We start from the raw sequence: 19,340 nt of genomic DNA, 5'->3' as shown, positions 1-19,340 counted from the left end.
GAATCTCCTTGGCTTTTGGAAACATGCATTGAGGAATGCCAAGTCTCCTTGAAGACTTGGAACAAGCAAACGTTTGGCCATGTGGGAAAACAAGTTGTTAAGCTTCAAAGAAGAATCCAAGCTCTTGAGTCCATAAAGGGTGATACTACGATCCTAGAAACAGTCCATGCAACTAAAAAAGAATTGAACAGGTGGCTTGGCATTGAAGAAGAAATGTGGCATCAGAGGAGCCGAAACAACTGGTTGAAGGCAGGAGACAGAAACACCTCCTTTTTCCATACAAAAGCCTCAAATAGGCTCCGTAGGAATACCATCAGCAGGATTTTGGACGCAAATAATTTGTGGCATGAGGATATGGAGCAGGTCGGGCAAATTTTTGTGGATTATTTTGATCAGCTTTTCTCTACCTCATAACCAAGGGTGGAGCGAGATCTTTTAGATGCTATTCTTCCCAAGGTCTCAAAGAGGAGGAACGCTACCCTCACTAAAGATTTCCATGCTGGAGAGGTGGAAAAGGCCCTAAAACAAATGCACCCCCTTACTGCCCCAGGCCCAGATGGTATGCCTCCCTTATTTTATCAGCATTTTTGGCCCACGGTCAAGTCCATTGTTATTATTACTGCTTTGAATTTCTTAAACCATGGTATTGCCCCCCCTAAGTTCCATGATACTCACATTGTTCTTATTCCAAAGACAAAGAACCCTAAAAAAGTAATTGACTATAGACCAATATCTCTATGTAATGTGGCTTACAAAATAGCCTCAAAAGCTGTGGCGAACAGAATGAAATTGGTTTTGCAGGAAGTTATAGGTGGGAACCAAAGTGCTTTGGTGGCAGAACGTCTCATCACCGACAATGTATTGGTGGCGCACGAGCTGATGAGCCATATTAGCAAGAAAAAGAAAGGAAAATGTGGGGAGATGGCGATTAAGCTAAATATGAGCAAGGCATACGACCATGTCGAATGGGACTGTTTGCAACAAATCATGCAGAAGCTTGGGTTTCATGATAAATGGATTAGTATTGTGATGCGGTGCGTGACCTCGGTGAAATATGCTGTTCGAATCAATGGGCAACCATGCGGCCATATCCAACCAACCTGCGAATTGAGGCAGGGTGATCCACTGTCACCATACCTCTTCCTCATTTGTGCTGAATGCTTATCGGCATTGCTTCATCAGGCCACCCACAGGAAAGCCATCAAAGGGGTGGCTGCCTCAGCCCGGGGTCCAAGGGTGTCACACTTATTTTTTGCGGATGATAGTTTGGTGTTTGGAAGAGCTTCAGTGAGTGAAGCAAAGGAAATCCAACAAATCCTAAAGGTCTATGAACTCTCCTCTAGCCAACAATTAAATAGCAATAAAATCTCCTTGTACTTCAGTCCCAACACCGACAATGCAACAAGGGAGAGAGTGAAACTCATGTTCGGTGCTCAGGTCATCAAGCCCCACGAAGCCTACCTCGGCCTACCATCTCTTGTGAGAAGATCAAAAAACAACACCTTCGCCCATCTCAAACAGAGGGTGGCTAACAAAGTGTCGGGGTGGAAGGAGAAGCTTTTAACACACACCAGAAAGGAAGTCCTAATTAAGTTGGTAGCCCAAGCAGTGCCTTCGTATACAATGAGTTGCTTTCTACTTCCCAAGAAATTGTGTGAGGAACTGACAGGAATGATCAGACAATTCTGGTGGGGTCAGGTAAAGAATGAGAAGAAACTTGCATGGCTGAGCTGGGACAAAATGTGCATGCCAAAGGACAAGGGAGGGCTAGGCTTCTGGGACCTGAGAAGCTTCAATTTGGCTCTGTTGGCTAAACAAGGATGGTGGCTGCAAACAAACTCCTCATCCCTGTTTTGCCGAGTATACAAAGCCAAATATTTCCCGCATTACAGTTTTGACGAGGCAACTATGGGCCAAAGTCCGTCATATGCTTGAAGAAGCTTGATGGCGGCTCAAGGAGTAATTCGAAAGGGAATGAGATGGCAGGTTGGGTCAGGAAACAAAATCAGGGTGTGGAGGGATAAATGGATTCCTAGGCCAAGCTCATACAAGGTCATTTCACCAGAGTTACAAAATCCAAAGGATGCTCTGGTTTGTGAGCTCATAAATAGAGCATCTAATGAATGGGATATTGACAAGCTTAGCCGATGGTTCGTTCCCGAGGACAGGGACACGATATTAGGCATCCCCCTGAGTTCATCCATCACCAGTGACAAGTTGGTCTGGGCAGAAACTAAGAATGGAAAGTTCACCGTGAAAAGTGCATACACTTTGGCACTAGAGGAGCTCAAGAACACAGAATCGACGGAATGCTCAAACGGAGTGGCTAGGAGGAAATTATGGAAGACAATTTGGAACTTGAATATCCCACAGAAAATTAAGCATTTTGCATGGAAAGCGAGTCGGAACATCCTTGCTTCGAAGGAAAATCTGGCTAAGAGGAAAATAACTCCGGACGGAGTGTGCGAACTATGCGGGAGAGATGAGGAGTCCACTGGCCATCTTCTTTGGCTCTACGAACATGCAAAAGAAGTTTGGAAATGCAGCAAGTTTGCCTTTCCTTTTGAGTTCTCAGTGAATGGAAAGTTCCTTGACGTTGTTGAGTGCCTACAACGGTGCGAACACCATCGGCCTAGACTGTTGGAATAGTTCATCTCAGTCTGTTGGGGCATTTGGAAAAACCGTAACGATCTTCGAATGGGTGGCAAGGGAAAGGCTGGTCGAACCATCCTAAGAAACGCCATGCTGCTGGTTGAGGACTACCGTGTCGCAAATGCTCCCAAAACAGAGCACATGTTGGCTCCTATTGGACCGGTCTCCTGGAAACCTCCAAGTCACGGGTTTTACAAAGTGAATATTGACGGGGCGGTCTTCTCAAAAAGGAAACAAGCTGGGGCAGGGGTGGTCATTAAAGATGGTGAAGGAGAAGTGATCGCTGCACTTAGCAAACAGTGGAAATTCCTATTGGGAGCAACTGAGGCCGAAGCAAAAGCATGGGAAGCTGGTATACTCTTTGCCAGGGACGTGGGGATCAGAGATGTGGAATTTGAGGGAGACTCGTTGGAAGTTTGCAATGCATTACAAGGCTTGACATCCCCACCCTCATCTGTGGCTAATGTTCTCACCGATTTTTTAAACCATGTCTCACATTTTAGGCAATGGAAAGTGTCCCACATTAAACGGCAGGGAAATGTCCCTGCCCACTTACTAGCCCAACATGCTCAACATGTTGGTGATTATGTTGCATGGCTAGAGGAATGCCCTAGCTTGATTGAGCATGCTTGTGCTCAAGACAAATGTAATCTGTTTTCTTGTTTTCAATGAAGCTAAGTATTTCCTATAAAAAAAAAAGAGGGAGGAAAGTAGTTATTCAAATACTTTATTTATTTATTTATTATTTTATATATCTGATTGGAGATAGAGAAAATCAATCCAATATAATTAAACGGCAGGGGTCTTTTTCACATAAACGTAAAGGGATAAAGACTAAAGTAAAAAGTTTCAAAGGATAAAGATTATTTTGAAACACGAAGTAAATATTGAGAACTAAAAATTGTAATTAAACATTTCAATTATTAACAATTAGGCCCTGAATTTGAAAGCAGATGCCAATTGCCAATTAGCATAGTTGGCATGGTGCGTGGAAGAAGGCAATGTCCACAGGGACATCATAACCCCCACCTTCCAAACTGAACAACAAAAACTCTGTCTGCTGTGCCCACCTCTTCTAGAATTAAAAAACTCTTGTAGTTATATAATCAATACAAGGCCAAAATTGGGAATTAATCCTGTTTACCAAACAATATAATTAGTAAGCACTGTTACAAAACTATATTTTTAACTAACATCTTGAGTTTAAAAGACTCGATTTAGGGCTTATAAATCGAGTCTCAAAGACTCGATTTCAGTGTTCTGATCACGTCTAATTGGGCGTATTTTCCACATGGCATCCACTTGGAAATCGAGTCTCTAAGACTCAATTTATAAGCCAAAAAAAAAAAAAAAAATTTAAGCCTAAGTCTTTCATGTACAAGCCATTCCCAGAAATACCCAAAAAAAAAAAAAAAATTAAGAAATCCCAGAAACACAACAATCCCAGCACTGCCTGATCTCTCCTACAAAAATAGAAATTACAATAGAATTTGTTTCATTCTTCTGAAACAAATTTGATTCATCAAAAACACAGTTTGATTCGATCATTTGGTTCAATCAAAAATGGCTTTCAGCACCAAGAGAGGAGGAGGGAGCTGGGCCAACTCACTCCTCCCATTCTCATCAAACAACCCCAAATCCAAGCTCACCCGCAAATCCTGCAGGCGATTCTCTCTCAAAGACTTCATCTTCGCAAACTTCTTTACCATCGAGCTCATCGTCTCCCTCATCTTCTTCCTCCTCGTGATCCTCCGGTATGGCGTTCCGAGACCCATCTCTTCCCACTTCAACAAATCCAAGGTGGGAAATCTACGGTGAGCAAAACGTAGGCCCACGATGGCAAACCCAAAAATGATCCGGCCACCACTCCATCTACCACTCCCAACCCAGCCACCGATTTCATCCAAGCCCAGCCAGCCACCACTCCCAACCCACCTACCCAAAATCAAAACCCACCCATCACTCCACCACCACATACACCCCAGCAACCACCAACCAAAAAAAAAATAGCAACCCTAAAGAAGAACAAGCGTCAAAACCACCGATCAGCAACCACTACTGCCTAGATCCATCACCCCCACCACCTACATGCAGTCCGCAAACCTAGATTAAAAAAAAAAAAAAAAAGGATTGCAGATCCGGTGAGAGAGGAGAGACGGGGAGAATGGTGAAAAGGAAAGAAAAGAGAGTAAACCCAGATTTAAAAAAAAAAAAAAAGGATTGCAGATCCGATGAGAGAGGAGAGAGGAGGAGAATGGTGAAAAGGAAAGAAAAGAGAGAGAGTAGTGAGAGAGGACTTGATTTGTAAGACATTTTACTTAATTTATAAAGGGTGGACTTATAAATCGATTCTTAGAGACTCGATTTCCAGGTAGACGCCACGTGGAAAAAATGTCATATCAGACGTGATTAGACCATGGAAACCGAGTATTAAAGACTTAATTTATAGGCCTAAATCGAGTTTTTGAGACTTGAGATGTTAGTAATATATATAATTTGAAAACAGTGCCTACTAATTATATTGTTTGGCAAATAGTGTTAATTTCCAATTTTGGCCATCAATACAGTTTTTTGGTTTCTGGTTTGGGGAAATTAATTCCATGGTCTTAGTCTCACACAGTTGAACAAAGACTTGGGGGATAGAGATAGATTGCAATATAAAATTTAAGTATAATTTCTTAAGGAATAGTTTTAAGACCACAAATTATTTCACAATTTTTTTGCCACAACTTTGACATGATAGACTATGAATAGTTAACCATCACTTACACATAGACCCACTATTTTTTCTTCATCAATCATACTCTGCCACGTCATAATTGTAGCAAGAAGTTGTGAAAAAATTTATGGTCCTAGATTTTTCCTTTCTTAGGTACAATACATTATGTTTTTTAATTAAATTCAAACAAATAGTAGCTGTAAGGGCACGATTTGGAGCCCAAGCCCAAATGTATGGAGTCCTAGTCTAATAAGCCCAATACAATGAATTTGTAGAGTATGGGTCAAAGAACTAGATCTTAATGAGTTGTGCAACAGCTAATGTTGAGTTAAGAGACAATCAAGCACAAATAAAAGACATCGGTGTCAATGGATTTTTAGTTCGAGGAGGCCAAAGTTTAACGTATACTGATCACAATTGAATATTAAGATTGTTTAGTATGCTACAGTGTTCTCTCTCTCTTTTTTCCCCACCCCCACTCATGGGGGTTCTTCCACATTATATAGCTCCTTTCTGATCATCTAGACCTTACACTTGTTGATCATCTGGATCCCCAATTGAGTAGCCATCCCATCAGACACCCCTTTCAACCTTTTGTGAGTTGTGGCAGCCAAGGCAGCACTGTTCAGAGGTCCTCTCCACATATACTGATCACAATTCAGCTACTTTTCCTTAGATATTTTGAGTTTCCTTCTCTCTCACATGTTCATGGGACGCATTTCAATTGCTAGAGTACACACTTGATCTGCATTTGTCATGTCCGAGGAGGGGTTCCTCCTCGGACCTCCTTCCCTTCATCCCCCACTGATGAGACTTTTAATGGGAGTTATTTAATAGTTATCTTCTCCTACTCGGACTTGTTAGTGTCCTTAGATAAGGCCCAAGGCCCAATACATTAATTTGGGCCCTAATCCCTACAGTAGCAATGAATTTAATTATTCTTGAAAAAAATAATTATTTGTGTTTCATTGATCAATGCAATCACGTCTTAGAATTTAATTACGGAGAAAGTTTGGCCACAAATTCAATTAAAAAATTTAACATGCCTACATATTTTGAATATTTAATCATTAGATTGCATGTTCTTTATGTTCTTAACACGCATATCAAATTCTGTGTCAATCTGATATTATTTACTATTTGATCCATAAAATTATTTTTTATGCAAAATTTTATATTATAAACACTTGAAATTTAAACATTTGATTAATGACATAACTATTGATCTTTAATCTTCGAGAAATTTTGGCAAGCACGAAAGATATAAAAAGCAAATGTTATCTAATGGTAGATTTGTCAAAATTCACATTTAATGAAACAATATTGACTGGAGTTGTAGCCATTAGCTATAATTAAGTTTGTAACTAAACTTTGTCATTTAATTATTATTGGATTATGGCATTTGTTATTGGACCATTTAGGAAAATTTAAAACTACTTATATAGAAAATAAAAAAAAATAAAAAAAAAACTCTAAAAAAAAAAAAATCAATTACTTTATTATTTTTCTATAAAAAATTTCTAAAAATATTTCCTCTCCTAATATGGTGGTTTTGAGAGTTAGGGTTCCATGTCTTTGAGAGTTGGGGTTAATTTCATGGAACATGCATGTGAAATCAACTATCTGCTTACCTTTACAGCTTGCTGGATCACTTCAACAATTTTACCTTTTCAATTTGGCTGTTGTATTAGTTGCTTTAATGATTTGAGTTGACTACATATTTTTCCAACATCGTATAGCCAAAATCTATAAATCTTGTGAAGTTGTTCTTGTAAGATTGTTAGGTAATAGGTAGGCTATTTTATGAGTGTGGCCCTACTAGGATGGGACAAATCTTTAGGCTGATTGACCCAATACAAAGGGCTTCACATGGAGGTCCTGGTCCATCTCGATTCTATGGGACAAGGACCCCGACCCGGGAGATAAGAGATCTTGGTAGTTAAATATATTTTTGTTTGGTTTTCTTTCTATTAATCACCTGCCTAATTGGGAAATAATTGAAACTCTTTGGAGTATAGCAATATGGTCTCACATGAATGATATATTGATTTATCATAAATTTATTTAGTATGATCTATTGTTATGTGAGAGGATGAAACACCGTATTTTTAAAGTAATAATTACTATTTAATTGGCCTAAAAACTGCAAAGCCTCTTGCATATATCTAATATATTCATGTTATAATAATGATTAAATTCACAATTTTTTATCAACTCAAGCTTTAGAAAAAAAAAAAGAAAAAAAAAATTATCATGTTACAAGTTTTCAGAGGTGAGGGAAGTATTAAAATAATGACTAAAATTTACAAGTACTGTTGTGGATACATCAATTTCTTCTTTTAAAACAAGGATTTTCTATAAGTTATTGAAACAAGTGATAGGTTATTAATAATTGAAAATACTTTTTTTTTTTCGTACAATGATTTCCCACATATAAATTTCAAATGCAGATTTGAAGCATATAGCATGGGGGATTCGTGTTACTGTGAATACTATATAAACTTCTCAGTCTTCAAAACAAACCCTAAAACTAGCTCCATGCCTAATTCAAAAAAAGTGAACAATAAATCGACAGGGAAATAATCAAATAGAAAATATGAAACAGTGAATGAAAGGTCTGTCTCTAAAGTCTAATCATGAAAATATCACAGGTAATCTTCAAAATTCCTGCAAAGAAACAAAATTTTCACGATCCCCTATAAGTTGTAACACTAAACCATCCGACTAGTATCATTTTATGTGTAAACAGTTAATTATGTCACACTTAATCTCCCTAAATTTTCACATAAAATAATATCACTTTGCATTACATTAAACCGCGTAGATTAAATGTTACACAATTAACGAATTACACATATAAAACAATACCACAAAAATATAACAAGAAGTTGTGTCATTCTATTTCTTATTAAATTGTTTCATTCTATTTCTCCCTTGATCTTATCTCATTTAGTTCTTATCCTTAATGATTTGTGGCAGATATCCACCAATATTAATGCCACTTAAATCTGCGATTGGCTTGTGCAACTAGAACATTAAGTATTCTACCAAGATCCCTTTTTTTTTTTTTTTTTTTTTGAGAAACTATTCTACCAAAAAACTGAATTTGTACTTAAGTTTTTAGAAAAGAATATAAACTTTAAAGGACTTGGTTTAGGTTTAGTGTTTCAAGTTTATTGGATTCAGTCAGATAATGATACGTGTCTAAAAGTGAATACATATCATCATCTCAACGGATTCAGTACTACTGGACACTGAACCTACCTTTTCTCACTTTTGGAAAGTACAAATATGCTTTAACTTTAACATACTTTCAGTAAAAAAAATTAAATTAATTGTTTCAAAAAGACACTAATATCATGGTAAGTAACAGACCTCTGTAACTGTTAGGGGAAATATAAATTTTTGAGACAAGTGCTTTTTTAATAATTATTAAGATTATTAATGATGATGCCGTGAAATCACCAGTGAGCCGCACAGTCACGCTCGCCGCAACTAGCAACCTGCAAAGAAACGAGAAAGTGATCTCGCCGTGGGCACCGGTGTGGTGTCGACCGAATACCCTCCGACGATCAAGTTAGTATTGTTCTCAACTCTAGGGTACTAGAGAGGGTATTTTTGCGTACCTTGATTTGCGAGAGTATTCAAGCTTTTATAGTAGAAGAAGGTCGATTTTTCCTCTTTGGACTAGAAGTCTTTTCCTTGTAGGACTATGAAATCCCTAACGTGATGGGCAGATATTTCCTTGTAGAGCGAATCTCTTCATTAAGGCGGATCTTCTAGAATTGCCCTAGTGCGAGCCTCCTGATTTTCTGGGATTCCCTTTGATTCTAAACGTGCGTATCAAGCATTGTATGCGGGACTAAGCCTTGGGCCTCTGCTTAATGTCGGCCCATGATCCTGAATCCGTCAGGCCCAGATGTTGCACAATTTTTTACCCATCAATTAAGATTACATCATCAACTTCTTTTACACAAAACTTTCCTGCCAACTTTTAAGACATGTTTTTTTTTTCATCCTCTCTCACATAACATTGCTACTTCCCTTGACGGAGAAAAAGTCTAGATCACAAAATATTTCACAATTTTTGACCACAATTGTAACGTATGTGATAGAGTGTTATTAGTGGAAAAAAAAGGGTAGATTCATATATAAATGATGGTTAACTTTTTACAGTCTGCCACTTTAAAGTTGTGGCAAAAAAATTATGAAATAATTTATGATTCTAAAACTACTCTTAGACTAAATCTACAACACCACAAAAGCACAAGAGAGGGTGTAACAAATTCGGTGAACTTTTTGGTGTTGATAGACTTTTCTTTTTATCAAACGTTAAAGGATACATCAACTTGTTTTTAAAAATGAAAATTGTTTCTTTTTGGATTATCTTAATCAAAACCTTGATTTTAGCTCACAAAAGACCATTTATCCTTACATTCCACAATGAATCTTTACGATAATGATTTTAGCACTTGGTTAGTAATGAAAATTTTAAAATATGTAAAATGATCATTTTGTCTTTAACTCAATTTTAATCGAAAGTAAGACTTTTTATGATTGTGAAAGGGAATGTTTATACTTATTTCTTTATTAGACCCATCACCGGCACTTTGCACGTGCAATAAAACTCTTCTCTATTTTTATTTTTTATTTTAGGCTTAATGAAATAATGTTTAAAAGTGAGATAAAGATATTTTCCTAGTTTTTAGGATTTCGATAAAAGTTTGAAAGTCTAAAACTTAGAAACTCTTTTAAAAATAATAAATTACTCTTTTAACTAGATTGTGTTTTTAAATTTAAAATTATTGATCTAAAATATAAGAGTATTTTAGAGAGTTTAAGATTTGTGTAAGACTGGTCAATCTTCACCGACGCAGCATTGTGCCTAGTCCGATCTGTGCCCAGTGCCAAAACTATCCTGAAGACGCTCTCCATGCAATATGGTGTTGTGAAACCATCAAAGGAGCTTGGTCGGCCTTGGAGTGGATCCGTTAAACTGCACCGCCACAGCCTGCATCCTTTAGCGAACTACTAGCTGGATTCCTGTCCTGTAGAGAAGAATTCAGAGCTGAGATCTTCGTGACCAGTGCGTGGTTCCTCTGGAATAGAAGGAATGCTGTCCATTTTGGCCGGCCCTCATTGCCTGTGGATAGCATATGCAGCAGAGCAGGAAACTACTTGCAGGAATTTTTGCAAGCCCAGATAGAAGAGCCAATTCCAATTCGTCTTCCTCCCAGTCAGCAGTGGCGTCCTCCGGATCATCATTGTTTAAAAATAAATTTCGATGCAGCGGTGTTTCGTCGACCAAGTAAGGCGGGCATTGGTGTCGTTATCCGCAACAACGCAGGTGAAGTTGAAGGTGCTCTGTCCTCGTCCATTCCCATGGCCCATTCGGTGGCTGATCTTGAAGCCTTAGCATGTTTGAAGGCTGTCCAGTTTGCATTGGAACTGGGTATTACCAGAGCAGTGTTTGAAGGCGATTCAGCAGTTATCATTAACGCCCTCCTACACGGTGCGGGTGCATTTGCTTCTTTTGGCAATACTTTGGATGATATTCGCATGCTTTCTTCGGTTTTTCAGTTTGTAGAATTTATTTTTGTTAATCGAGGTTGTAACTCGGTAGCTGATGCTTTGGCCAAAAAAGCTAAGCTTTTAGTTGGGGATCAGGTTTGGCTTCATGATGTGCTAGCAGACATTGCCCCCTTAGTTAGTTTTGACATTCATTGAATCTGTTAGTTTTTTTTCAATAAATTGTCCAGGTCCTTGATCTGGTTTCTCAAAAAAAAAAAAAAAAATTTGTGTAAGAGTATTTTAGTATGCAAAATGTTGAAAACCATAAAAGAAACCCTATTATTAATAGTATAAATATTTTGTATGTAAGGTGTTTTGATAAAGTGTAATATAATGATGGATTTGTTAAAAAAAATTAAAATATATCCAATAAAAAGTTATTAAGCAATGTAATATGAACAAAAAATTATATCACTTAGTTATAACTTAAACCCAATTTTTTCAAAGTGAGCATGCATATATATATATATATATATATTTATATGAGTTAGAGCTATGAATGAATCAAGTTATTTTAATACTCATCTCGTTTATAATCCTATATAAAGAGTAAGAAATTTCAAAAAGAATTAAATTCCATTGTCTTTACCTATTTGCTTTGTGTTTCATTCTCCTAACGCCACTATAGTAAGTCCTTTCCCTAATAAAGAGTAAAAACTTGCAAAAAGAAATGAAAAATTAAAACCTAGCGACCCTATTTATTTACTCTCTGTTTCATAATTTCTTTCTCCAACGCCACGACAAGAAAGTTCTTTCCCTTGGAGTTGGACCCATTAGTACCATCTCTTACGAATGGATTGAGATCAGTATTGCACCTGATGCAATTCCTATAAATGGTTGAGATTGATAGTTGCAAAAAGTAATTTTTAATCTCAACAATTGATTCAAAAAAGTTAAGAAAAAATTTAAAAGAAGTTGTTGGAAATAAGAGAAATATTGCTTGACTTCTCCTTGGAAATTACACAATATGATTTTACCAAAAGAGATAGTGGAGATGAGGCGTGGACCAAGTCACTATCTTGAAACAAATCGTGCTGTCTACAGTTTATCCGATGTAGTTAGACAAATAATTTCTGCATGTTGTCTCCAAGATACAACAGTTCAGCCACCTTTGCTGATTATCCTTGTGAGCCTATACTGCTCATAGGATATAAGCTCTCTATAGCACTTTCTTTCCCAAAAAATAGAGTAAAGACAAAATATTTATTAAGAGTAAGACGCAGTAGATGATGGGCATTTTGAACAATAACAAAATTGATTTTTGAAAGTCTATAACTTGGTAATCCAAATAAGGTGATATGATAAACTTTTATTTCTTTCTATATATATAATATAATAGCCGGACATGAACTTGTCTTTTGCCAAAGTACCATATGTTGAAATCAATTAAAAGAGTCATAACTCTATTGCAATTAATAGCCCATAAGGTGGGTGTTCTTTTTTTTTTTTTTTTTTTTTTTTTTTTTTTTTTTTTTTTTGGAGGAAACAGTAAACAGACTTATAATATATTACATAACCAGAGTACCACTACAAAAGGGCCTAACCTTTAGATAGAAAGCTTTTGGTAGTTCTTTCGAGGGAACTAGGCCTCTTAAAGAGAGAGAGAGAGAGAGAGAGAGAGGGAATGTAAGAAGAAAATTGCATATGCTTGTTGCTTTGTTTTATTACTCCCCAGATTTTGCTCTTATAGTAGAGCAATCTGTTATACAATTGGATGCAAGTACAATTCTGTTGTTCAATCAGTTATATACAACTAGCATAACTAACCAACTTCTAGGCTAGCTATGTAATAGCAATGATAGGTATAATAGCAATACTCCTCTTATTCCATCCTGCCTTTTAAGACCTTGTCCACAAGGTAAAGCAATTACATTACAACTGTTGAACTCAATAAAGCTCTAGTTACAATACAATTACTGGACAAAGCAATACACTACAATACAACTACCGGACACAACACTTCACTAGTGCTGTGACACACATTAACATAGTATCTTGTTGCAGAACTGCAGAGCAACTCAACCATGCGATGCTACAGACTTCAAATTCAGCCAAACCCAACAATGCACCCCCCAACAATACACCAGAAAATACAGCTACACCCAACTTCACCAATACACCAATTATAGCTACACCAGAGTTATACAACTCTCAGAATACTCTCCTTCCCATCATAGAACCTTGCCCACAAGGTGAGGAAATCGAAGTTAAAGCTTGTAAAGAGATTCCCAAGTTGCATTTTCTAGTGATTGCCCTTGCCATTGGACCAAAACCTCAGTAATGGATCTACTTCTGAGTTACTTAAACCTCTGCTATAAAATTGCAGTAGGTTCAGGGTTGAGAAAACCATCTAAGTCAACTGGAGGAATGGTAGGGAAAGGAGTAATGTGAGCACCCAACTTAGGCTTCAAGCAAGAGACATGAAAAACTGGGTGAAGCAGACAACTAGCAGGCAAAGCTAACTTATAGGCCACCTGTCCTACCCTCTGCAGAATTTAGAAAGGACCAAAATACCTGGGAGATAGCTTGTTAAACCCTTTAGCTCTAAGGGACAATTGCATGTAAGGTTGAAGCCTCAAGTAGACCCAATCATCAAGATATGGTAATTTTGAAAAGCTAGTTCATTCTTTCATAGGATTGAATTTTTGTTGCCATGATAGAAACTTGGTCCTTCTTTGTTTTAAACAATAAATTCAATGCTCTTTCTCTTGCCACATACCAAAATGCACACGAAATATAGGCAATCAATCAGAAGATAGATGCTCTCACAGGCATGTTGCAAAATTTGACTTAGACTGTGCAAGAACTTAAGACTAGCTACTCCAAAAGGGTCAGCATCCCCAGCTTTTCAAGAAACAACTTTAGCACCAATCCCAAGATCAATGAAATTGGAATTTCCAAAGTTCAGAGGTGAAAATCCATCGGGCTGGATGTATAAGGCTCATCAATTCTTTCAATTGTATAATACCCCACCTAATCAAAAGATTTTGTTGGCTTCATATCATATGGAGGAAGAGGCACTGATTTGGTTTCAAGAGGCAGAGGAAGTTGGCCAATTCACAAGTTGGGAAGCTTTTGTGAGGGCTCTAAACATTAGGTTTGGAGCAATTGCCTATGATAATCCAATGGAAACTCTGACTAGGCTAAGACAAGTTGGTAGTGTGGCTTTGTATAAGGGTCAATTTGAAACACTGTCCAACAGGATCAAAGAATTATCTGAGAAGCATAAACTAAGTTGTTTTTTAAGTGGTCTTAAGGATGAAATTAGATTGCCTATCAGAATGTTGAACCCCCAGAATTTGAGTGCTGCATATGGTCTTGCAAAGATCCAAGAAGAGTATTTAGGGGCTAGTAGAAGGAATGCAAATCCAAAACCTTGGAATGAGGGAATCAAAAACTCAATTCTTGGTCGTCCACCAGTGATCAAGAATGATCCTAAAGGTTCCAAGCTACCAATTCAGAAGATTTCTCTTGCACAAATGGAGGAAAGGAGGAAGAAAGGCTTGTGTTATGACTATGAAGATAAATAGCATATAGGACATAAGTGTAGGACTCCAAGAATCTTTCTTATGGAAGGTTTACAAGAAGTGCCTAAGGAGGTTGAGCCAAATGTGCAATTGGAGGAGGTGAGTGATGTCTATAATTCTCAATAGGAGTTGCACCAGTTTAAAGAAAGTAGATGCCCTGAAGGGTTTGTAGAAATCACTCTTTATGCATTGTTGGGTAGCCCATCACTAGGCACTATGAGAGTTTGAGGCAAAATCAATCATCATGATATGGTAATTTTGATTGATAGTGGGAGTACTCATAATTTTCTGGATGAGGCATTTTGGAAATCGTTGAAGTTACCAATTTCGACTCAAGACTGTTTTGAGGTTAAAGTGGCTAATGGGGATGTCCTACAAACTAAAGGAGCTTGTCATGAAGTTCAAATCAGGTTACAAGGGACTCTTTTCCAGATGGACTTGAATGTTTTTCCCTTGGGGGGATGTGATGTGGTCTTAGGGACTTAGTGGATGTACTCATTAGGCCTTATTCAGTGGAATTTCAAGAATCTTACTATGCAGATTGACTACCAAAACAAATCAATGCTGCTACAAGGCTTGAAATCCTCTACTCCTGTTCTTCAAGAGGGTGACTAGTTCTTTAGGCCCCCAGTCAAGAAAGGGCTGGTATTGTAGATTGTGTCTTGCTCTTCTCCGCTTCCTCTAGTCCAACAATCATTAGCCATTTCTAACCTGTTACTTGGGTTCAAGCAGGTCTTTGACATGCCAATTGGCCTCCCTCCTATAAAGGCTCATGAGCATCAGATTATTTTGAAGGAGGGCTCTTCTCCAATCTATGAAAGACCTTAAAGGTACCCCTTTTACCAAAAAACTAAGATAGAAAAAATAGTGCGTGAGTTACTTGAAGTTGGTTCCCTTAGGGTGAGTCATAGTCATTTTTCTTCTCCTGTTTTGCTGGTTAGGAAGGCAGATGGTAGTTGGAGGATGTGTATTGACTATAGGTCCTTTAACAAAGCCACTGTTGAAGACAAGTACCCCATTCCTGTTGTAGATGAATTACTAGATGAGTTATGTGGTGCATCCATTTTTTCTAAATTGGATCTCAGATCAGGGTACCATCAAATTAGAATGAGGGACTGTGATTATGAGTTTCTTATTATGCCCTTTGGCCTAACCAATGCTCCCTCTACCATCAAATTATAAACACATGGTTAAACTTACACTTAACCAATGTGGGACACTAGGATCATAACATAACACCACGCTCTGCAACCAACGTCCACAACGGCTCACTCTAGCGACATTGACCCGTTGGTAGCCCTTTTTTTTTGGTGGCTTTACTCAATTATCAGTAATTTTAATCCAGCCTCTAGGTCGCCCCTTTTGGGATCTGACCACAAAGTCGCAACTCATTTGATCCCATACTCAATGAGCTATGCCCGATTAATCAGGGGGGTGGTTGGCTCTAATACCAAATGATAGAAAGCTTTTGGTAGTTCTTTCGAGGGAACTAGGCTTCCTAGAAAGTTTAGAGAGAGAGAGAGAGAGTTAGAGAGAAAGAGAAAGAGAGATAGAGAGAGAATGTAAGAAGAAATTGCATATGCTTGTTGCTTAGGTTCATTACTCCCCAGATTCTGCTCTTATAGTAGAGCAATCTATTATACAATTGGATGCAAGTACAATTCTATTGTTCAATTAGTTATACCACTGGACATTCAGTTACACCACTGGACCAACTAACTACTCCCTATACAACTGGCATAACTAACCAACTTCTAGGCTAATTGTGTAATAGCAATGATAGGTATGATAGCAATACTCCTATCACCTTGTAGTAGTAGCCTAGGGTTATAAGGACTGAAGTTTTAACACACACACCCAATGTGGGATAAACATCTTTTTTTTTTCTTTTTTCTTTTTTTTTGAGGAAAAAGTAATACTTATTATAACATATAAATACGAAAGTAGTATATAGATTTTTTTAAACTAGCTTATAATATATTATATAACCAGAATATCACTACAAAAGAGCCTAGCCTTTGTAGATAAGGTGGTTGAAATTGAATACCAAATGTTTAGAAAATTTCAGAATTTAAAATATTTCCAAAAGTTTTGACTTTCCATTAATGTTTTCCTTTAAAACTTTGACTATACATAAGAATTACAACCAGGAGTGGAAAGCAAGTTGTAATGCTATAAACCATGAACGGTAAATTATATAAATATATAGTTGTATAAGTTTCTGATACTTTCCATCCATAAAGTTACAATTAATATATTCCAAAAAAAAGAAAAAAAAAACGTTTGAAAGCAAAAGTTTATAAAGGAAAGCATATATAATGAAATAAAACTAAAAGCTGGCAATTGATGGTACTAAATAATCACGTTAAAGATAGGAAAACTTTCCTAACTAAAAACATTGACGGCAACTTTTCAAATTTTAATTTATATTTGAATTTCAAATTTAGCAAATAAACCGATTTGTCATAAAGGGAATTATTTCCTTAAATCACTTAAATGAGCATTAAAATTGTGGGGCCCAAATAATTTATGGACCGGGCCCATTTACCCGTGAGGAGGCCAGAGGCCCAAGCCGAGGAAGGCTATGGCCCAAGCTCGGCAGGATAGCCCTGGGATTCAGCCGAGGACAGTTCAATCCTCGGCAGACCCGAAGTCCCACCAGAAAGAGGGGTAAAAACGGTATAGGACTAAAACTAGGAAGAAAAATCTAAAATATCCAGGGAAAGCTGCCCTTACTGCCATTTAATACTCTGAACCTGACAGAGCTGTATTCTTTGGCTTTTACAACCACCTCCAACGACTTTGGGTATGGACTGATGGGACAAGTATCAGTCTTGGAAAGGTTGACCCTATACGTGGACGAAGGACAATGAACGCAGGCCGATATAAAAGGATCATTAAAATAATAATAAAAAATTTTATTTTGTCATTAAAAAATGCCAAGTCAGCATTTAAATTTTAAAAAATAATTTATTAATTTTAATTAAATAAAAAAAATAAAAAACAGAAATAAAAATAAAAAATCACATTAATTGATATTGAAGTGTGTCTTGAGCAAGAATAACAAGAACACAAACTCAGATCTAAGAACACAAAATTAAAATCCAAAAATCACAAACCCAATAAATAAGAACATCAAATTAAACCTGAACAAGGAATTAAACATGAAAACAAACACAAAACACAAACCCAAAAAATTAAAATAAAACCAGCACAAACCCAATCTCCATCCTCCCGTACTCCTGCTTCTCTCCGACCTTGACCTCGCCGCCGAGCCTCTGAACAATGAGCTGCAGCCCATAACAAATCCCCAAAACCACGATGCCGTTGGCCTCGGCCCATTCGGGGAATTTAGGCGGAAACGAAGGGGAATCGGGGGTGTGGACGGAATGGGGTTCGCCGGAGAGGATGACGACGCGTGGGTTGAGAGATTCGATGGTGGAGAGCGGGGAAGTTCCGGAAATGCAGAGGGAGAAGATGGAGAGGGATTGGATTCTGCGCGTGATGAGATGGGTGTATTGGGATCCGAAGTCTAGGATCAAAACAGAAGGCTGGTTTTATTTTAATTTTTTTGGGTTTGTGCTGGTTTTATTTTAATTTTTTGGGTTTGTGTTTTGTGTTTGTTTTCATGTTTAATTCCTTGTTCAGGTTTAATTTGATGTTCTTATTTATTGGGTTTGTGATTTTTGGATTTTAATTTTGTGTTCTTAGATCTGAGTTTGTGTTCTTGTTGTTCTTGCTCAAGACACACTTCAATCTCAATTAATGTGATTTTTTATTTTTATTTCTGTTTTTTATTTTTTTATTTAATTAAAATTAATAAATTATTTTTTTAAAATTTAAATGCTGACTTGGCATTTTTTAATGACAAAATAAAATTTTTTATTATTATTTTAATAATTCCGTTTGCCACATAAGTCAGTGTCCTAATAGCACTAACAGAAAGGACTAAAACAGAAAGTGTTTTTCTAAATAGGGATTAAAAGCAGTAAAAATAAAATATAGGGACCAAAGTGGGAATCGTGTGAAAATGTAGGGACAAAAATGTGCTTTTCGCCTAGTATTTATTGCACACTCTACCAATAGTGGCAGTACTATCACAATGAATTAATGCAGGTGGAATAGGTTTCTCCCACATGGGAATTTCAGATAATAAATCACAAAACCAACTTGCTTCTTCACTAGCTGAAGATAAGGCAATTAATTTTGCCTCCATGGTGGATTTAGCAATAATTTGTTGTTTTTTAGATTTCCAACATATTGCTCCACCACCTAAAATAAATACATAGCCAGTAATGGACAAAGAATTACCTAATAAGGTGTTCCAACTAGCATCACTATATCCTTCAAGAACAGCAAGATATCTTTGATATAGCAAACCATAGTGCGCAATTCTTTTTAAATATCTCATTAATTGAGTCATGGCATTCCAATGCTCAAAATTAGGTTTGCTAGTAAATCTTGCTAGAACTCCTATGGCATAAGCAATATTAGGTCTAGTACAATCAATAGCATATCTAAGACTACCAATAATACTAGCACATTCCTTTCGATTGTAAATATCATTTTCATCTTTAGTAGGAAATAGATGCACATTAGAATCAAAAGGAATACTTGTAGGTTTACAATCAAAGTATTTATATTTTTTCAAAAATTTTTCTTTACAATGAGATTGATCTACAAATATGTCATTTGAAGTTCTAGAAATTTTCATGCCAAGAATCACATTAACTTCTCCTAAATCCTTTGTGTCAAAGTTATTTTTAAGAAGCATTTTGGCAGCATTTATAATATCCATACTAGGACAAAAAATTAGAAGATCATCAACATATAAACAGATTATAACATGAGCATCATCAAAAGTTTTATAA

General features: G+C 37.0%; 2 protein-coding genes across 2 annotated transcripts; both read left to right on the top strand.

Moving 5' to 3' along the window:
• Positions 1-2,697: 2,697 nt before the first annotated feature.
• LOC115970344 lies at positions 2,698-3,324 on the top strand. Its single transcript, XM_031089990.1, has one exon. The coding sequence runs from the start codon at positions 2,698-2,700 to the stop codon at positions 3,322-3,324; it is 627 nt and encodes a 208-aa protein (XP_030945850.1).
• Positions 3,325-4,215: 891 nt separating this feature from the next.
• LOC115970343 lies at positions 4,216-11,098 on the top strand. The gene is made up of 2 exons (XM_031089989.1): positions 4,216-4,406; positions 10,426-11,098. The coding sequence occupies exons 1-2, from the start codon at positions 4,216-4,218 to the stop codon at positions 11,096-11,098; spliced, it is 864 nt and encodes a 287-aa protein (XP_030945849.1).
• Positions 11,099-19,340: the final 8,242 nt, after the last annotated feature.

The sequence above is a fragment of the Quercus lobata genome, chromosome 12, assembly GCF_001633185.2.
Source record: "Quercus lobata isolate SW786 chromosome 12, ValleyOak3.0 Primary Assembly, whole genome shotgun sequence".
In the NCBI taxonomy this organism is placed as follows: Eukaryota; Viridiplantae; Streptophyta; class Magnoliopsida; order Fagales; family Fagaceae; genus Quercus; species Quercus lobata.
Note: the sequence above shows the minus strand (reverse complement) of the source record. Positions and strands in the feature narration are given on the sequence as shown.

Excerpts from the sequence above, each read along its gene's own strand:
- LOC115970344 (XM_031089990.1), top strand. The coding sequence starts at position 2,698 with ATGGGTGGCAAGGGAAAGGCTGGTCGAACCATCCTAAGAAACGCCATG.
- LOC115970343 (XM_031089989.1), top strand. The coding sequence starts at position 4,216 with ATGGCTTTCAGCACCAAGAGAGGAGGAGGGAGCTGGGCCAACTCACTC. Across the intron at positions 4,407-10,425 it reads TTCCTCCTCGTGATCCTCCG|AGAAGAATTCAGAGCTGAGA; the intron begins GTATGGCGTTCC and ends CCTGTCCTGTAG.